This window comes from Xylocopa sonorina, chromosome 11 (genome assembly GCF_050948175.1).
Source record: "Xylocopa sonorina isolate GNS202 chromosome 11, iyXylSono1_principal, whole genome shotgun sequence".
In the NCBI taxonomy this organism is placed as follows: domain Eukaryota; kingdom Metazoa; phylum Arthropoda; class Insecta; order Hymenoptera; family Apidae; genus Xylocopa; species Xylocopa sonorina.
The window spans coordinates 11,435,686-11,455,671 of NC_135203.1; the positions used below are offsets into that span (position 1 = coordinate 11,435,686).

The 19,986-nt window shown below is 50.4% G+C and overlaps 3 protein-coding genes across 3 annotated transcripts in view; all 3 read left to right on the top strand.

Annotated features, from left to right (window-relative positions):
* Positions 1-2,360: 2,360 nt before the first annotated feature.
* LOC143428790 (bestrophin-2) lies at positions 2,361-6,923 on the top strand. Its single transcript, XM_076903921.1, has 9 exons — positions 2,361-2,849; positions 3,959-4,279; positions 4,387-4,720; positions 4,811-5,035; positions 5,122-5,420; positions 5,509-5,538; positions 5,654-5,874; positions 5,957-6,227; positions 6,386-6,923. Exons 1-9 carry the CDS (start codon positions 2,779-2,781, stop codon positions 6,735-6,737), a joined length of 2,124 nt encoding a protein of 707 aa, XP_076760036.1. The 5' UTR covers positions 2,361-2,778; the 3' UTR covers positions 6,738-6,923.
* A 1,741-nt stretch (positions 6,924-8,664) lies between these two features.
* Positions 8,665-9,870, top strand: LOC143429322 (uncharacterized; the record flags this gene model as incomplete). The annotated part of the gene is made up of 1 exon (XM_076904859.1): positions 8,665-9,870. A coding segment is annotated over exon 1 (1,032 nt), but the record flags the coding sequence as incomplete, so codon positions are not given.
* Positions 9,861-19,986, top strand: part of LOC143429450 (uncharacterized) — a 49,943-nt gene continuing 39,817 nt past the window's right edge. Inside the window, exon 1 of the mRNA XM_076905145.1 lies at positions 9,861-10,319. Coding sequence (XP_076761260.1) covers positions 10,240-10,319 — 80 coding nt within the window. The 5' untranslated portion in view covers positions 9,861-10,239. The remainder of the gene's footprint in view (positions 10,320-19,986) is intronic.

Below are 19,986 nucleotides of genomic sequence, written 5' to 3' on the forward strand. Positions count from 1 at the left end.
GAAGCACGGAGCGACAGTGGGGATAGGATCGAATCAGGAAGGGCGGTGTACGAGGGGGATCTTTTGGCCTGCTGCGGCAACGGCTGTTTCAGTACATATTCAGTACTCGTTCCGCGAAAGACAGGCTGGATCTGTGTGCGCGATTTGCTTGCCAACCTTATCGAATCGTGAATACCAACGCCTGTTCGGTAAGCTAGCGATCGTTCGCGCGTCGATTCTCCTGAAACGAACATTGTTACGCGAAAGAGTTCGCAAGATAGAGGAAGCGAGACGCAAGCGAGACGTAAGACGTTCCTAAGGACCTCCTCGAGCCTCGCTGTCCTTTTCCACGGTCACGGTTTTACGTACACGACCGGAAGATGCGGTGTTCAAGTTTGTTCGTCTGAACAGGATGTGCAACCGGATCTACGCTACGCTGGACGAGTTTCAAAAGATCGATCGAATGTTGCAACTCGGTGTTAACGAGGATCTCGGTGCTTTTAGACAAGTCAAGGGAAAGTACTGATACAATGTCACGTGACGGGGAGAAGGATCGTACTGTTCGACGCTAGAGAGCTCGAGTACACTCGAGATGTATAACGCATTATAAACACACGAGTTATGTATGGGAACTGTCTTGTTTTGCGTTGAGTAGTATTTTTGACGATTGGTTGCAAAACTGCTTCTCGTCTGGGACTGGTGCCCGCGTTGGTCACAATCTCCGTTCCGGCCTGTGTTGTCTGGTAATGAGTCCATCAGAGTAGAAACAATGAATCGACCGAATCGGATACAGTAATTACGAATGTTTCATGCTCTCTCCTTTCTCGTTATTCCAGTTTCTGCGCTAAGAGGGATGACTGTATATACACGTGCTCGTCACGAGTGGACGGGATGGAGCGGAGACCTCTCGAGCGTTATATCAAGGATGATAATTAATATCACGCGGTTCAACAAATGCACGGAGGAGTTAACATCGAGTGTTTTCTTACAGTTTCCCAACTGAAACTTTCTACCGAGCAGCCGAGTTTCGAAACGTTGTTGCGCAAAAAAAAAAATCGCACTCTCGTTTCGAGCTGCGAGATACACAGGTGAACCGACGATCGTTAATACGTATACACATATTTACTGTATAACGATTGGTACAGGAAACCGGATAGAAGATATTTATCAACTGGTAAGATATCTACGAAGCGTTATCGAATACAGAAATTGTAAAAATTTCCACGTGACTCCGCAAGTGCGGCGCTGAAGGTGTTCTACGATCAAACGTCAGCCGTACCGGTCAAACACCGGTAAACGCGTACATGGGATACGATCAGCGTGCCGAACAAAACTTGAAGCTGATTTACCACAGAACCATTAAGGATGGTAACGATGAACAGAGTAAGATTTCACATTTATTATTCTGCACAATAGTTTTTCAGAACGCGAATGTAAAGCAGGACGGCGACACGATAACGAGTTGTCTATAACGCGATAACGATCCGCGGGCAAGGTTACGGAATCGAGCGTGTAGCTGCGATTGCCGCAACGGTATTGCCAGCGAAGAGGACTAGAAAACGCGACCTGTATATAGCCCGTGAAATATAGAACGCGAGTGAGTCATTGCACCGAGAACGGAAGTGAACGACAAAGAGTTTCGTCGTTTGGCACAGTGCGTAAACGAAATCCGTGGTCGAGCGGACGGTATATGCCGTTCGGACATTTGCAATCCGATTGCAGAAGATACTACGAGAAGAAACGGTATACTGTGACATTTAGACTTGCTAATCGCGTTTAAGTTCCGTACGTCTCTGTACGCGTGACTCGTACCGAGAAGAATCAAGGATGTTTGATAGATTCCTGAGAAAAAGTTCCGCGCTGTGTTCGTATTGACGCTGTGTATACCGTCAGTCGGTGGATACGTCCTGCGGTTTCCGTGTAAAGAAATAGATAAGAATGGTATCGGAAACACTCGTTACATGAAATACCGTGACTATTCTTTACGAGTGGCAATGAATCACCGGTAATAAAGATCATCGCTGCTTGGGTACCCTTGACGTCTTAGACCCACCTGTGGAATTCTTCGAAACGAAGAGGAATCAGGACAGTTTTGTATTGTACGTTTTCAAGAGGAACGCAGACCGGAAACCACAAGCGGGGCCGAGTCGATGGTTCGACGAGAGGGTCAAACGAAGTGAGTTATCGACAACGTGAAACAAAGCGGTACTGTTTTAAATAGATGCTTCAAATAAATGGCAAAGCCAGGCCATGGTGTCTAATGTGCGTTAACGGTAATGTATCGTCGTTACGTGGCGGTAACGCGAAATGCCACTACTTTCTCGACGGAAGTAAACATTTCTATCGAAGAGGAGCGAGACAAAAGCGGGGTAAATTAAAAGATAGCTCAGTCTCGAGCCGGACAGTTTCATTGAGTAACGCGATTTTCGTTGTCACGCGATTGCCACGTATTACGTAATTGAAAGACAAAGAAGGAGACAGAGGGAGATTGTGCAAAGCGCATCGAGGATGACCTTCGCGGCCTTCTCGTCTGCGCTTGTACGTCGATCATCGGGAGGGAAGAGCCCGAAGATAGGGTCGAGCGCAGTTTAAATTGATACCTGTACGTTTATCTGTGCGATCGGTTAGGCGGCGTCGAACGGAAGAGAGGATCGAAAAGGAGAAGAGGATGCGGCATGCGCGCAAGAAGAGATGACTCTGGGTAGAGTGCACTCTGGCAAGAACGTCGACGAGAGTTTCTAAGGCATCCGCAGTTGGTTATGCCGTTTTTCTCTGCGTAGCAGGTGTATTGCAAGAGATATGACGGTCACTTACACCGCCGAAGTAGCTACCTGTCGAGGTCTTGGTTGCTTTCTAAAATTACTCCTAAGGTAAGCGGTTTCGTCTTCTAGCATTTTAGCACTTTAGATTCGCCGTTTCCGTCGCTCGCTTGTCGCTTCCTACGCTCGAAGGTTGCACGATTTAGTCACTGTTCATTAGATAGTATCTACTAATGAATTAACAACAGATTTCAGGTAATCGATGTGCATTCTCCAAGTGGAATGTAACAAGACGATGACGTTATCCCTTTAGTCGCGTTATCCTTTCCACGCAGAGCAACCCTGTACAGTTTACTTTTTGTCGTCCACAGAAATTCTTTTATCGTCTCGATAACGCACGCGATGCAATTATCAGGTATTACGTTGAAAGTATTTCGAACACTTCCGTCATAGCGTTCCGCGAACGGGGAAGTATTCCAATGCTTGGTACTTGGATATCGTGTGTACGTGAACGATGTCAAGGGAAAACGCAGCCATTCTGGACGCGAAAAGTGAATCAATTGAATCAGTCGACGTAAAAATCGTGCCGTTTATTTTCCTCGCGTAATTGTCACACTTGGAATAATTCGCCAACGCGTTTTACGCGTTTCGCGTGATAGTCGCTGCTTACGGATTTCAAAGCATTATTATTCTCCGTCTATTGTACAAGAGACATGTTTGCATTGCTAATCGAACTAAAAAAATTGCATACAAAACATGAATGAACGTTTACCACTTGGTAGGTTCTCCGTTTGATTGTTAGCGGTGTTGTATCTTCTGGTCGTTAGTCTTTCTGTAATTACTTGAATTATATTGTATTCTCACCTCGGCTAGACGTACGCGATAATCGCTCGCAATTACACACGTGTCTGTTATGCGTTCTTGAGAGGATAATTTCACACCTTTTTACGGGATTTTTCAGCTCGTTCAATACGAAACCCTTATTACGGAAAGTTCGTGTACGCGAACGAGTGAAACAACACCGTACCACGTTGCGAAAAGTAATACTCGAACGTTCTTGCTTTAGTAGCCATTAAATATTCACGGCGCGCCGCTTTACCTTTTTCGTTACCAGAATGTTTATTGCGGTAACCGAACTTAATAATCGATACGACCGCTATCTACCAGCGCGTTTATTCCGTTTATTTGCTGTCTACAAAATAGAATTATTATCTTTTCAGATGGCGAGCGAGCATATACAAGCTCGTGTGGCTGGACCTAGCCCTTTTTCTCTTCATATACTACTCGTTGTCCACCATCTACCGATTGATACTGGATGAGCATCAAAAGAAGATCTTCGAGGCGGTGGTGGCGTATTGCAACGAGTACAGCGATTTGATACCGCTATCCTTCGTCTTGGGTTTCTACGTCAGTATCGTTATGACTCGATGGTGGAATCAATACATGGTAATACCCTGGCCAGACTCGATCGCGGTTTTCGTGTCGGCCACTATTCATGGCAATGACGAGAGAGGTCGACTAATGCGACGGACCATCGTCAGGTATATTTCCGTTTTGAGCTATCCGTGTCAGAACGGTAACAATAGATCCGATTCAGACGAAGGAGACTCTTCTTGTGCATGACAATAACGCGTTCCCTTTGTTTCAGGTACGTGTGCGTTTGCTTGACGCTGGTGCTGGCGATGGTCTCGCCACGTGTGAAAAAAAGGTTCCCCACATTGGAACACTTCGTCGAGGCTGGTCTGTTGTTGGAGAACGAGCTGGTCATATTCCAGAGTTTGAACGCAAAGTTTCCGAAGCCCAGCAAACATTGGTTGCCGATAGTATGGGCGTCGAGTATTGTGACCCGTGCGAGGAAGGAGGGTCGTATACGGGACGACTTCGCTGTGAAAACGTTGATAGACGAGCTAAACAAGTTTCGCGGTCTCTGCGGTAGCCTCATGCACTATGATACTATTAGCGTTCCTTTAGTTTATACTCAGGTAGAACATCGGAGTCATCTCTGACAAATCGACGACGTCTCCTTTCGATAGAATATGTAGATTTATATTTTCCTCGCGTCCCATCCGCAGGTGGTAACGTTGGCTGTGTACACGTACTTTTTAACGAGCGTGATGGGTCGACAGTGGGTGCAGAATTCAAACACGTCGACGATCGATCTCTATTTCCCAGTATTCACAACGCTGCAGTTCTTCTTCTATATGGGCTGGTTGAAGGTGGCCGAGACCTTGATAAATCCGTTTGGCGAGGACGACGACGACTTTGAAGTTAACTGGATAATCGATAGAAATTTACAAGTAATGCTTGCTCGTTATTCAAACTTTCTGCTGGATACGATTGTGACATCTTAATCTACACGTGTATGCTCGTTATATGTGCAAAGGTGAGCTACCTCATCGTCGACGAGATGCACCACGAGCATCCGGAATTAATCCGTGATCAATATTGGGACGAGATCTTCCCGACCGAGCTTCCGTACACGGCGGCTTCGCAGCCTTTCCGCGAGGAACATCCGCAACCGTCCACAGCTGGAATTCAGTTATCCGCGGCGCAGCAAGAACTTCAACCGTCCTCGGTCAGGATCGATGAAATGGCTGGGGACTATCAGCACAAGTTCCAGAGCGACATGGCTGACGACGCCGCGTCAGGAATACATTTTACGGCGCCTGGAAAAATGTCGAGGTCAGTTTCGAAGCGATACTTTACAGTTCTCTCAACGCGATACAGTTTTTTTTTCCTTTAAACGCTCATATTTCTAACGCTTGGCCAGGAGCGCTACCGAGAGTGGTAAAATAGCGAGGTAAATGTTATTTGCTTTTGTACGTACACATATCTGCTGTGCAAGTTAAGAAACCGACCGTCGAACCGATTAAAGATTGGTCTTTATGGAACGGAAATTGTGTGTTTATTTGTAGGAGTGCCAGCAGAGTGAGCCAACGGGACCGCACTCTGAGCGGAGGATCCACGCCAAGTAATATAGGGGGTTCCCTGACAAGAGTGAACAGCGTGACGAGCGTGTTAAAACGATTGTTCAGCAAAGAGGACAGACCAGACGGCGGCACGTCTAGCGGTACCAAAACGCCTGGAAGGCTCGCGACATCAAGTTCAGCTGCTTCGTTGCAAAATCGTCCTATCGGTACGTTTAGCTTAGCGTCGTCTGCGAATACATTTTCGTCTTTCTCGATTCTTTTTAAACTGGTGTAAAATATTATGAACAGTCGGCGCCGGCGGCTCGATGAGAATAGGAGTAATCAAAGAGGAAGCGGATGAACAAATGACGTTAACGTCGATGAAATCGGAAAAGAGGCCTCACGTGCAGAGCATCTTTTCACCGGGACCACCGCCGCCTAGTGCTCCTGTTACTGTTCCTGGTATGGAGCACATGCGAAACGGAGAGATATTTTCGTGCAGCGCTCCTGTGACGGGCGGTGTAATGGAAGGGAATAACGGTGAACGCATCTCCAACGGAAGTTACGCACCCGAGTCAAGGTTAACCACCACTATCGATTTCGATGATTCGATCGTTGGAGTGAAAATTCGATGTATAGCTCTGCTGTAGCGAGAGTGTTAACGTTTCGTTTTCTATGCTCCTCATCTTTTTCGCGTAAGATGAGATGAAAAAGTGATACATTTTTTTTGGATTTCAGGACTCAGCGTACCACGCAGTCGGCGCGATCGAGCATTGCTTACGAACCAGCAACGAGCTACGTTGGTAGCATCGTTGATGATCTTATCAGCACCAGTAGTTCATCGTGCACCAGTGTTAACTCCGATGACGAATTTATGAAATTAAAGGCAAAGAGAGAAAAGCAAAGGCGCGACAAGGTGGTGCAAAGGCTAGCTAGGAGCACCAGTGGTCATACTAATTTAATTAGTAGTTATTCGAGAAGTCCTTTGGAAAACGAGCATCTTCTGTTGTCAGATATGGTCAATACCTCACGTTTGTCCATGGTACATGGAGATCACGATAACAAGGTCTCTGAAAGTGATCGCCTTTAGCAGAATCGTCGATGGTTCTTCTTCGAAGTTTAATTACGCAAGGGCGTTAGGAAACGAAATACTAAATGCGTATAAGGTTTCTTATAATGTTCATATAAAAGGACCAGCGATCAGTTGTATGATCGGAAAAAAAGCAGTCATATTTTGACGAATTTTTACACCGACCAAAGTTGATTCAAATACGCAAGATACGGAAGTTTGCAAACATTCCTATTGGAAAGGTATAAGCTACTCAAGAGTCGTGATTACATACCAAGCATACATGAGACGAGTAAACTGTCTGAATTGCTATTGCAACTCTATCTTCCATTTTACTAAAGAGAGAACAAATTTACGTGCTTTATACAATTTCTAAGAATTAATGTAAAGATATAAATTCACCCTTAAACGGGGGTTATAAAAGATTGTAGGAGACACAAAAGGATTACATATTAGTGTAAGTGTAAACATTGAAAGTAATATAACTACTGTGCACAGTGGATGATGTGCTGTATACGCATACCGGTATACCTCTCACTTCAAATTCTACGTATCGAAAAATGACAATAACTACGGGAAGGTAGTCGTTGAACGTCGCTTTAAAATAATACAATTTTATACATGTATGCCGAGTAAATGTTATAATCGATGAATCGCAGCTGGTAAAAGAGTTAAGAAGAGATATTTATTGGAAAATGAGTATTACTAAATCAGCTCCTGTTTTTTGGGGGGGGGGGATATGTTGCTGTTAATATAAAAAGTGGGATAACGTGTAAATAGGTACTGCAGGATAGTTGAAAAATTTAGGTTAGATTTACTTAATTTCCTTCGTTTAACGTATTACGAAAACTGACGGAGCTTGATGAAGAAATTTCCGGTGAAATCGAAAGATGTCGAGGATCAACAAAGACCTTCATGTTCATTGCGAATTTCAATTGTTACAAAGACATTAAAAGTGCCTGCCTTGTGCCTGCAACTATTCAATCCGAAAACGATATTTGACACTTGTTTTATCGTTAAGTAATTTAAGTTTCTACACCTTTAGATGTAACAAGTGATCAATGTTATGCTCAAAACTACGTATAATGCTTTTGTACATTAATGCGTTCGAGCACGCACATTCCAGGGATCGTAAGGAAATTTAAGGTCGATGACAAAGTCGATGGAACCATCGCACACTTACGGGATAACATTAACTTGATATTTTTCTTACGTTTGTAACTCCCACTCTCGTAGTTGTGCAGCGTTACATGCGTTTTCACCTATCATAGAACAACTTATAGATGTATAGAAAAAAAAAAAAAAAAAATAGGAAAAATGTTGGTTCGAGCGAAACGTTGAATCGAGACTATGCGTCCGAATGAATTTCGTATTAAGGATCGGCAGCAAGCAAGTAAAAAGCAGGATAAGAAATTCTGTAAAGCTTTTGGAGTATCTCGTATACCGTGTAAATAATCGAGTGCAAAAGCTTATAGGTACTTACGCAACACAATTGACACTCGTTATAACTGCCTATGTACGGGTTACGTTAGACAATTCGTCTTTCATCCGTGGAAACTACATTCCAGGACACTAATAAATTCGATGGTGCTCACGGGCTAAGCGTTGAATAGCATAATCATAGTATTGAAATAGTATTTCCGAGTATCTCGCGGAAACGTTGATTTTTCTGAATAAACGAAACTGAATAACAAAGACGAAATGCGTTTTAAATATTGCGATAGCGTTAGACAGACCTTTTGATATCTCCTGTTTCGGAATGTTTCTCGGAAAGAGCGCGTTTAAATTTTGCCGCGGCGAGGCGCGATTTAAAAATTCTGAAAATGGCCGCGACGCGTCGCCACGGTCGAGCGAATCGTTGAGACGAGAGGGCGTTCGTGCGTGTACGGAAGACGTCGGGCTAGCTCGGGTATGATCGTCGAGGTTCGCTCGCAGGCGTCGGCAGCTTGGAGAGTGGGGGCTGTCAGTGGGTAGCCGTCGGCGAGAGGTGGCGGTGGTTTTGTACAGTGAAGAAAAGAGGGGTTAAGTGAGCCGTGCCGGGCCGTAGAAGCGAGCTAGCGGTGGCGCGGCCCGTGCTCGTGCCATAGGGCCTCTGCCAGACAGTAGTGCATTCGTTTACAAGATGGCAGACGGTCCGTCCGCGGAAGACGCGGCCACCGACCTAGGGGACAGTGATTCTCGCTTAACGAGAGAGCGACACAAACGTCAGGACGCTCCGTTTTCGATAACGTCCTTGGGCACGGTTCAGGATATCACGAGACGCATCCACGAAGACGCTTCGGTACTCGAGAGTCATCCTCATCATAGGCAACAACAACAACATCGTCCTCCTCGTCGTAACTGCCATACCCATCCTCATCTTCCTCGTCGGCATCCTAGTAACGCTAACAGTAATAACAATAATAATATTAATAATAATAATAATAGTAATAACGGCAACAACAACAACACCAACAGTAATAATAATAATAATAATAATAATAGTAATAGTAATAATAATACTAATCATCATCACCATCATCATTATCGGTGTCGCGGGCACGAGGATGACGAGGTCGATTGTAACGAGCGTGTTAGTAAAAACGAGAGTGATCGCGGTGCTGGTGTTGACACGATGCGCGATGGTTCGTTTACGTCACCGACCAGCGGGGATTACGACGAAGACGACGACGGCTACGACGAGGACGATGGAGCGGAAGGATACGAAGAGGACGTGGCGGTGAAGGGAATGAATGGAAGCCGGAAGAGGGGCTTATCGAAAAAGTATCGCGGCGGTGTTCGAATCGATGTAACAAAGACGTTGAAAATTGAAGAGAGCGATAGCGATAATAGTAATAGTAACGGTAACGGTAGTAGTAATAATAATAGTAAGAGTGGTGGTGAGGGTGGTGCGATGACCGGTCACGCGACGCGCGGTGACAATGCCGGGTGCCCGGTCGGCGACGGACGTCGCTCGAGGACCGCGGTCGTTGCTGCTTTCCTCGACGCGAATACACCGAACGGACATGCCAGCGGAACGAACGAGTGCCGCGTAGTCCATCGCGACAACAACGACGACGACGACGAGGACGAGGACGACGTCGAAGAGGAGGAGGAGGAGGAGGAGGAGGAGGAGGACGACGACGACGAAGACGAAGACGATGATGATGATGACGAGGAGGAAGAGGAGGAGGAGGAGGAGGACGAAGACGATGACGACGAAGACGAGGACGATGAGGACGAGGACGAGGATGACGTGGTCCGAGTTAGAGAGAAGCATGAGCACGCGTTAGAAAAAGTGAATCGTCTCGGATGCGATAAGAGCAGCGAAACCGGCAGAGACGGCGAGGACGCCGCACGAAAGACGACGGACCGTATTGCTAGTGTTAGTAGTTGTGGTGGTAGTAGTGGTGGTAGTGGTGGTGCTGCTGCCGCCGCTGCTGTTTCTGCTTCTGGTGGTGGTGCTGCTGGTGCCGCTGGTGTTACTGCAAATGGCCTCGTCGCCGGCAGGCATCAGGGCAGTCCTTTCAAGGGACAGGTTAGGATGGCCGAGGACACCCTCGTCGGCCCTTACGGCAAGAAGCGGTGCGCCGATCGATACGACAGCTCCGAGAGCTCTGACAGGTGAGTGAGCGAGATAGTTTCCCTCTCGTCGTTCGACGAGTCGACGCTTAGAGCAATAGACAAGAACGAACCAGAGTTGTACACCATATACAAACTTTCCTCCCCCGTTGTTATTTTCAATTCTACTCCGATCTCCTTTTCCCATATATCATCCTATCTTTGTTGTTACGTTTGCTTCGCTCTCTCTCTATCTCTCTCTCTCTCTCTCTCTTTCTCTCTTTCTATTTCTCCCTCTCTCTTTCTCTTTCTTGTTTTTTCCTCGCGAAACGAATGCCACGTATCTCATACGCGCGATACGCTTGGGATCGCGAATAGAAAACACTCAGCCAGTCGGTTGCGTTTACTGTTTACGTTCGCGACGTCGCGTCTTTCTCGTAGCACTTTTTTTTTTTTCCGGCCAGTTCGCTGGGCATCGTCGCCGGGAGGAGCCACTTGTATTCCACGGGAGAACGCGAAAGTAGCGGAGCGAATTAAATACTATTTGCTGGATCGAAATCCGAGGGGGGCAGGTCGAAATGGCCTAGGCACGATCGTTTGGAAACACGGTCTCGGTTCGATCCTTGTGGTATCGCAATTAGCGAGAAGGCGCGTTCGACAGCAGGCCAGGGGTCGTTGTACTGCGGTCACGAGACCGACAACCGTGGCTGCGTTCGATCTGTGTGCGCGGCGTGTTTATACGTTCGTAGATCCTGCCAGCTCGCTCTTTCCTCCCTCGCCTCTCCTCTCCTCTCCTCTCCTTCTCGGTTCCCTCTTCCTCTCGGAGCTTCGCTCTTCCCCCCCTCGTTCGTCCCACCGTGTCTGGCCCTCGCCCTACGGGAACTTATCACGCTAGAGCCCAGCGTTTCGTTTCTGCGATTCGGTTGCTACGGGAGCTCCGAGAGACTCTCCGTGTTTCGACTATCGCTCGTAAAACTGTAACGCCTCGGTCGTTCGCTCGACTTCTCTCCTCGCGACCGATCGCTTCGTGACGCGGGCTCGTGATCGCGTCGATCGAAACGCGCACAAAACGCGTACCTCGAGTTTCCTTCGCGACGAAGCCGCTTCCGCGGCGTTGCTTGACGAACGCGTTCGAAAAAGGGGACGCAATAAAAGTTTAGTATCCTAACGGTTCTTTTCCGAGGTATACGATACTAAACCGAGCAACGTGTCTTAGGAGCAACGCGTGTAGAGCTGGGCTATTGTCCTTTCGTCTTTCAGACGATGAAGAGACTTCCGCTTGCCGGTTCTCTCTGCTCGCCTGGTTCTCGTTATCCTACCGATACACGTACAGGCTGTGTTATATTTTTTCTTTCTTTCCGCTTAATCGTCGCTCACCTAGAGATAGTTGCGTTTGACTTCGATAACCATTATCTGGTCACTGTGAAACCGTGTTTGTTCTCTTTAAATACACACGCGTGCGCTCGTATACGTATCTGCTCGTTGTCTAGTGGAAACTACTTTGCGTTCGAATCCGTTCCGGAAGTCGTAATATCTTATCCTTGTTTTTAATCGAGCCACTGATTGAGAGAGGAGAACGTTTCCACGATATTCGTATTTCCTTAGAAATTACCTTGTTTATCCAACCAGCGACGCGGATGGAAGGAGACCCATCGGAGTTACGATAAATCGAAAGTCTTTCTCGTAGTCGTAAAATAAATCCATCGGCGATCGTTCGCCTGGCGATATCGGCGAGCGTGCAAACTAGTCGATCGAGTCGACGCTGCTCGCTTCCATCGAGGTTCGACCCCTCTTCCTCCTCGTCGTCTTCTGCGACGAGAATGTACGTCGAGCGAAACTGACGCTTCTTGCTTGGCTAGGTCTTTTTTTCTTTTTTTTTTTATTTTTTTAAACGCTGCGCCAGGAGCGAGCGGTGGTTCGTATCTCTGCGTGTGATTGCGTCACGCATCGATCACGATTCACGATTGTCTCCGAGGGAATTCTTTCGTTACCTGATCCCCCGGTATCGTCGATCGATCGTCTTATCCATCGAGACACGTGACCGTTGATAATTCCCGTTGAAACGCGTCGATGCACACGTCGCGCGATCCCTCTCTCTCTCTCTGTTTTAACACGGACTCGGGCGAGACTCGATACTCCTTAGGGCCGATTTCCCGTAGACGCAACAAAAGTAACGTCCCAGTGTACGTCGAGGAGCGAGGATGTCACGTATCGAACGCGAGCTCGACGAATCGGTCGGCCGCGAGGTTTCTCCGTAATTTACGAGGCGCTCACGCGGTGCATCCTTTTCAATTCGAAACCGTAGCGCAGGGGGATGATTCACGTACGTACCTTCTGGTAATATTTTCATGGCCGCTAGGCGGTGGGTAGAATCGAGACTCCCGCTGCGGCCGAGCCCAACTCGCTCCCGCGTCCCTCTTTTTTCCTCTCTTTTTCCTCTTGTAATTGCTCGCTGCCCCGGCCCGGCCAGGCCTCTCTCGCGCCGCGTACTCACCGGCCCAGCTTTACAGGGACGCCTTATCGCGGCACGAATGCGTCCAGATAATCGGCCGAATTCACCGCGACGCTCGTTAATCTCCGCTCGAACCTTGTATCTCCTCGTGAGAAACGAGCGGAGAAGACGATCGAATAAATTCCCGGGGCGCGATCACCACTCGGAAGAGAGCGCGACGCGTATGCTCGACCCTGTTTATTAAAAACAGGGTCGCCAGGGAACGGTTCGGTTTTATTCATTTTTTTTTTTTTCTTCCTCGGTGCTCGCTCGGGACGAAACGAAACGAAGCGGGGGCGATCGTGTGGAGCGGTCGGTCGCGACGCGAATCGCGTGGCCGTGGCCGTGGCCGTGAAAGTGAAATTCGTGAATGAAACGAGTGGAACAGCCAGCAAACCCGAGTGAAGGTAAAGGTTGCTGCCGGTTTCGGTTTCGGCTGCTCCCGGTACGTATTCTCTCGTTCGGTCTCTCCGCGTGCCCGCCTTCCGAGGTATCCGCTCCGTTATTCTTCCCCCCTCATCGGCTGGAAATCGAAACCACGTACGCGCGCGCGTTACGAACAGATGCTACGCGTCTATTAACAGATCCATTTCGGATACGGACGTCGAAAGCGACGTTGGGTCGAAGGACGACGTGGGTGGGTGGTTGAAGTAGGAAAAGTCCGCGGGTTGCGGTTCGATAGGGAACGAGCGTACGGTGAACGAGGAGGTGGACGCGGAGGCGGCACCGGACGAGAGGCACGGGAGGGTTTCCCATGATCGGTGCCGCAAAAAACGCCGCTCGAACGATGTCGCAACTGCAGTTAGAAAGCTCTCGGGTCTCGGCTATCCAGCTGGCTCGGCCGCCGGGAACGATCGTGACTCGTCCAGGTTTTCTGGAAAAATTCAAGAACGCGAGGACGTGGGTGGAGGAGTTGGGAAACCGTTGCGGTCGAAAGTGAAACGTCGATCATCGGAGTCCAGGCTGGACTCGATTTTCGTCCGTTCGCCAGGAGGCTTTATCGGCGCTCGCTTTCCGACGGCTCTCCTCCCTCCATTAGGCGATCCTATCGGCCGGTTTATCGATCTATGTCGAGCGTGCCGGCCGACCGTTACCGAGCGACTCGGTAACGACAACCCTCGCGTGCGATCTCCCCGATAATTCGTCAGAATTTCGAATCTCCTCGCTGCGAGAGGGAGCCTCTCCGTGAGTGGTGCCAGAAAAAGTCTCTCCTCGATTAGCCTTTCGGGACGTGGGGCAGCTGTATCCCGAGGCACGCGTCGAGACTCGATTCTCTGCTCGCGATGAACTTTAGAACGCAGCGTTCGCGTTAGAGCGCGTCCCGCGATCGCGCGATACCAATTCTCTCGCGTCTCTCGCGGTTCGATCGTTCGTTTTCGGTCGACTTGGGGAAGAATACCGGTAGTGCAACGATGCACGGACAACCACGGCCGGTTGTTGGATCAATACTCTGGTAGGCTAGCTAGCTAGCGGCCCTTTTCGAGGTCTACTCTCTCTCTCCCTCTCTATCTCTCGATTCGCGCAACAAGTTCTCTAACGGGTGTCCCGGTACACTAGCGCTCCACCCCTCCCGACGACCGAACGATCTCGCCCCTCGATCCAATTAAAACCTCCCGTCCACGCCCGTTCGACGGAACGTCCTCTCTTCTCTCCCCTGTCTAATTAAAATTGCCACTTATTAATTGCAATTAACCGCGGATTGTCGCGCGTCTTCGCTCCGGTTGCGCCTGCGAGCGATGGGTCTGGCGAGAGGTTCGCGGACCGGATCGACCTCGCGATCGGTGCTCCCTGTTATCTCGGGTGGTCTCCAGCGATCGAGATCGCAATTTCGAGCTGGGTAATTACGATTACCGGACGATCATCAAGGCGGATCGTTCGCGCGGCAGCGTCGTTCGACGTTCCAAAGAAGCGCCCTGCTCTTCCTTCCTCTTTCGTGGCGACTCGATTCGTTTGCAAGCAAACGAAGAAGAGGCAACGCGAAAGATTAATCCGAAGCTCAGCGTGCGAGATTCTCGTTCGAGAGCAACGCGAAGTCGCGGGGCTCGTAGAAGCTAAGGCCTAGGCCCGTCCGCGGGCAACGTTTCGCAACGCTCCGGTTTCGTAATCGGCTCTCTATCGGTCTGGCCGCGTTTCGCCGGCAGAAGTGCGCTCTAGGCCGGTTTCACTCTCTCTCGCTCGATCCTAAGCCGTTCGCGATTCGACGACCGGTCACGGTTCGCGGGCAGGTCGACGGCTCGTTTCTTGCCGCTCGCCGAGCGCCCTCGAGATGCTTGCCCGTCCGTGGAAAAAAACAGATTAGACGGAATCACCAGGTGGTCCCTGCGCTGTTCGAGCCGCGAAGGGTGTTCGATGTTCCGGTTCGATAAATCGTACCTAGGTTAACTGTACCGCCTCGCCTTCCTTTTTTCATCCCTCGTCTACTTTGCTCGCGGGGGTAGAAGAACCGTTGGCGCGATGAACGCGCGACCAAGTTAAAAGAACGTCCTCGTTCTCGTGCACCCGTGACCACGACGCGGCGCACCTTTCTCCACCTTTGCCAATAATCGCCACGCGACCTTTACTCGCGTGCGTTGCCACCGCCACTGGGTTACCGGAGCAAAGAGACGCGCGTTACCCTCTGAGAAACGAACGATCCTCTCGATCAGTTCGCTCGAAGCGGCTACGGAATGCTATCTAGACGCGGTGGCGGCGTCGATCGTTGTTGGCTAGCCTGGTTAGTCGCGTGCGAACACCGATCCGCGCGAAAACGGCTTATGCAACGTAGATGCTGGCCGATAAAGTCGAGCGAGTAATTTGTTTAGCGGGGCGAGCGGCGCGCTCAAAGATATATCCCCGGCCGCCATTATTCCGGACTTTGTTGCTCGGTTTTCGCCTCGGTAGCCGGAGAATTCCGTGCCCGCTCTCTCTCTCTCTCTCTCTCCTTCCTCTTATCTGATTCCACCAGTCCTCGAGTCCACGCGAAACGAGCGCGTTCCCCGGGTTTTCGATCGAATCGACCGTTCCACCGATCGGAGTAATTGGCCCGCGATTACCGTGCCACCGACATTTTTCCTCCCTTCGACCGAATCGTGTCGCGAAAATTGGCGAAAATTCGCGACGAGGTCTCTCTCGGAGGTTGATCCACGTCCGCGCGACCGCCGCCACGGCTGCGGAGCGTTGGCTCGCGTCGCAATTTCCGCTCTCCCCTTTCTCATTTCCCTTTCGTCGAGCGCCGGCGAACGATCGATTAAACCGTAAGCAGCAATCGCCCTCGACGGGTGATTGCCGCGCGTTTTCGAAACGCGGCGGTGGAATAAAATTCACGCTCGCCGCTCTAGCGGCGGCGAGGGTCTCTAGCAGTAGGTCGAGATAGCGGAGCCGTTCGAGAACGAGTTTCGTTTTCTATCCCGTCGAGTCAAAACGAGACGTGGGAGCGAAACGAGAAGAAAAAGAGAACGCGTGGGGGGAGAAGAAGCGCGAGGAGGATAGACGGAGGTCGAGCGAGGGAGAGAGAGATACCTCTAACCCCGCTATTTATCCCTTGAACCCACTCCTCCAGGTTCGTCCCCTCTGCCTCCTCGATTTCGCGGTCAGAATTTGCGGAATGTCCGAGGCTGGAACCAGTCCATCCGGTTTTTTAATTGCAAAAAGGATCCGCCCGGGCCGAGAAACGGATCGTGCAAACTCGCCACGGAGTTGAACCACGCACAGGCAGGACTCCGTTTCGCTCCTTCGAGATCGGAAGCCGCGTTGCATCCTTCGCTGCCGATCGAACCGAGTCGACTGTGGCCTCTTCGCGCGTTTTTAACCCCGTCGATCGCGTCCTCGTTCGCGACCTAAACGCGATCATCGTTGTCGCCTCGATTCTTTGTCTCTCCGCTTCGAATCAGCTGATCCGGACCGCGTAATTACCGTTTTTCCAGACTGTGGACGAAATGCTCGAGAGAACCGGAGAATCCACCGGAGAGTCCAAGAACGCTACTCGTCCACGTAGATCGACGATAGTTGCGCTTTATCTGTACAGTCCGATAGCTGTAGATAGCCGCTATCGGTTCAATATTTTTAAATCGGTTTCAGATTTCCCTCCAAGGCCTGCGTCGCGTTCCAAAGCTGTTCGCGAACGTTCCTCGTCACGAACACGTATATCGCGATGTACGCCGGGTCGGTCTCGCGGTGGAAATTACTCTCGCCGTGTTCCATGTTTCGCGCGAGATCGATAAATTCGCGAGTCTCTTAAAATTCAACGTGATTCCTGATCCGTGGCGGTGTCTAATAAGAGCAGGGTACGATAATCGGTCCGATCGATAGCTGCCGATAACCGGTGGTAGATACGCTCGAGAGCCAAGCAACGGATAGGTGAAAACTCGGGAACGAATTCGACGCGAGCTGGAGGAAACGATGAACCGAAGATTTTCAGGATGGCAGGTGCGTCGACGCGACTTCGAGGTGGTCGTTATCGGCGAGACCCTCCCGCGAGATCGCGTTAACCCATTTTCCGTCAGGTTTTCGATCGCGAGGGCTGCGGACCAGGAGGAACTGCGTTCGAACCGGGTTTTGGACGGCTCGCGCAGGTGTCGATCGATCGGTTTCGCGGCGTATCGAATCGGTCGCGCGCGCAGCGGACGCGGTTGATATTTATGAAACCGGACCGGAAATTCGAGGCATGTAAGGCGCGGGGAAATTCACCGATAACAATTAATAATCGCACGGACAAGTTACGCGCGGCTGCGCACCGACAGACCGGGCTGATTATGATTTAACGATTCAGTCACGGTTCGCCACTCACGGCTCTCTGGTACCGCGGTGGTTTTTATCAAGGGGGAAACGATCGGTCGCGCGCGTTCATTTTCTACCCCGTCGATGGATCGAAGGCGGCGATTTTGATGAAAATGGCGCGTCCAGCGCGAGGAGAGGGCCAGCGTGCACGAAAGGGGGACTCGCGTTTGTAAGGATTGCTGGAGCACCGTGACCTGGAAGCATAGTGCGGTTTACAAAGCAAAAGGAAACCACCGACGTGATCGTAGCATCGGGCTTCTGGCCCTACCGCTGTTACGCTCCCTAAAACTGGTTCCGTCACTTGGGAACGCCCCTTTCGCGGGCCCTTTCCTTCTCTTCTCTCTCTCTCTCTCTCTCTCTCTCTCTCTCTCTCTCTCTCTCTTCCTCGTTCGACCACCACCATCGCCACCACCGTTGTCGCCTGTAGGATTTTAAATACCCTTTCGAGAAACACGAGAAACCATCCCCACGCGGCGCTCTATTATGCCCGCGCGTTCACCGATAAATTATGCGATTCTTCCGTATTAACCGGTAGTCGACCGACCGGCCATTACCTCGACGAATCAATTTCGAATCTGGTATTTACGGCCGACGTTGGGCAACGCCGTCCTTCCCCTCCAGCTTTTCCTCTTTCACCGTCCGTCTCGCGCTGGATCCCTCGTTTTCTCTGGCACAGGTTCCCTGCAGCCTTGTCCGCGATGCACTCGTTGAAATCTTGGCTCGACCGCTTCGACGCGTATCGCCGTTCGTGCGAGCGAAGCTAAATTAAAGAGCATCGATTTTACACCGGTACCAGCACTCGAAACGATGCGCCAACAGAGAACGAACCCGAGCCACGTTGATCTAGTCGCTTTTTCCCTTCTCCGCAAATTTTATCGCGTTAACGACAGTCCGCGAGTCGAACGCTGGATCGCACGACCCTCGTGCCAAGATAGTTTTCAGGTCACCGTGTTCTTCCTCTCTTCGACCTATCCGATTCGAACTTAACAACCAGAGCTTTTTCTCCCTGGAACCACCGTTTTGTCCCTCTCCCTCCTGTTGCTACCAGACGTCGTTACTAATTTCCAGCCGCAGACACACCCCGTCCGCGAGGGACTCTTCATCATGCTCGCTCCCCACTCGGAATCGTCGCCCTTCGCGAACGAAGCTCACGGTTTTTCTGGGCTCGAATTTTCCTCCGACAGCTGCTCGGAGGATCGAGCGGAAAAGGTGCCGCAAAGCGGAGCGTTCTATTTTGCGCGGCGCAGCGCCGCTGGAATACACGACCCGAAATGGGTCGCGTGTCAATCTCGGCTCATTTAAATTTCATGCGACCGCTGGATTATTCCGAGACCGCTCGAGAACGCCAAGTATAACCGTACCTGGATAAGGCACCGAGTTTTCCCGAAGAATAACCGAGGATTTGTTGAACTCTGACACCGTTCGGCTCTCGTACTCGCCGGCGGGTATCGATTTCTCCGGCATAATTAACGCTGGTTCGCGACCGCTCGGCTATTTACGAGGACCATTCTAATTTGGGCATTGTTTCGCCGTTCCGTACAGCCGTTCGATTGTTCGACGGGTTACGAAACGCGGCTGTGAACTTTTACGAAACTCGTGGAGCACACGCGAGCTACCGAGCCTCGCCGAACGGAACGCGCGCGTGTCGCCTTTCAGCGGCGAAATTATTCGCGCGGCGGCAGGGTACACGCGAGATCGAGATCACGAACGTTTCGCGGCGAGGAATTTTTTCAACCGCGAGAATCGCCGCGCGACAATAAACGGCTGCTCCTCGCGAGCCATTATCCGCCGTTGGACGTGCCAGCTGGTGTCCGCTCTAATGAAACTGCGACATCCGCCGGGGCTCTTCGTTCACCAGCCAGCGGGCTCAATTTTCCTCCTTTCGTCGCGTTCGCGATACCTCGACAATTGGGAGAACAGCTGGCGCGATATTTCGGGCCGGATAGACGAGAAAAAAAGAAAACAGGGAAACAGATAAACCGAGGTTGGTCTCTCGCGGAACTCTTGGATACGTGTACGCGAGCGTTTAAATTTCATTAATGTCCAGTGGCCATGAACCGGTAAAATGGATCGACGGGTCGTTTGATCTACCAAGAACGTGTCCAGGATGCATAGAAAATTACGTCACAGTAGAACGGTTCGACGAGCTCGTCGAACGCAGGGGGTAGCGTACGTGATATCTCGTGCACAGCCTCCCTCTTCTTCCTCCCTCTCTCTCTCCCTTGATCGCGACGACCAGGGTCGACCGTAACATCCGAGAGAAAAAAAAAAAAAAAACCACCCTCGCCCCGTGGAAAGTATTCTGCTCTAGGAGGCTGCCCTTTGGACACGACTAATCGATACAGCCCGTTCGATATGGACCTCCGCGTACAGCCAGCTGCAAAACTTTCCTCCGGAGCGTTGCTCGCCGCAAATCCGTCCCGCTAATTGCCCCAGGGACCAGCTACCGACTGTGATTTCGAGCGACCAGTTCCCATGCGAAAC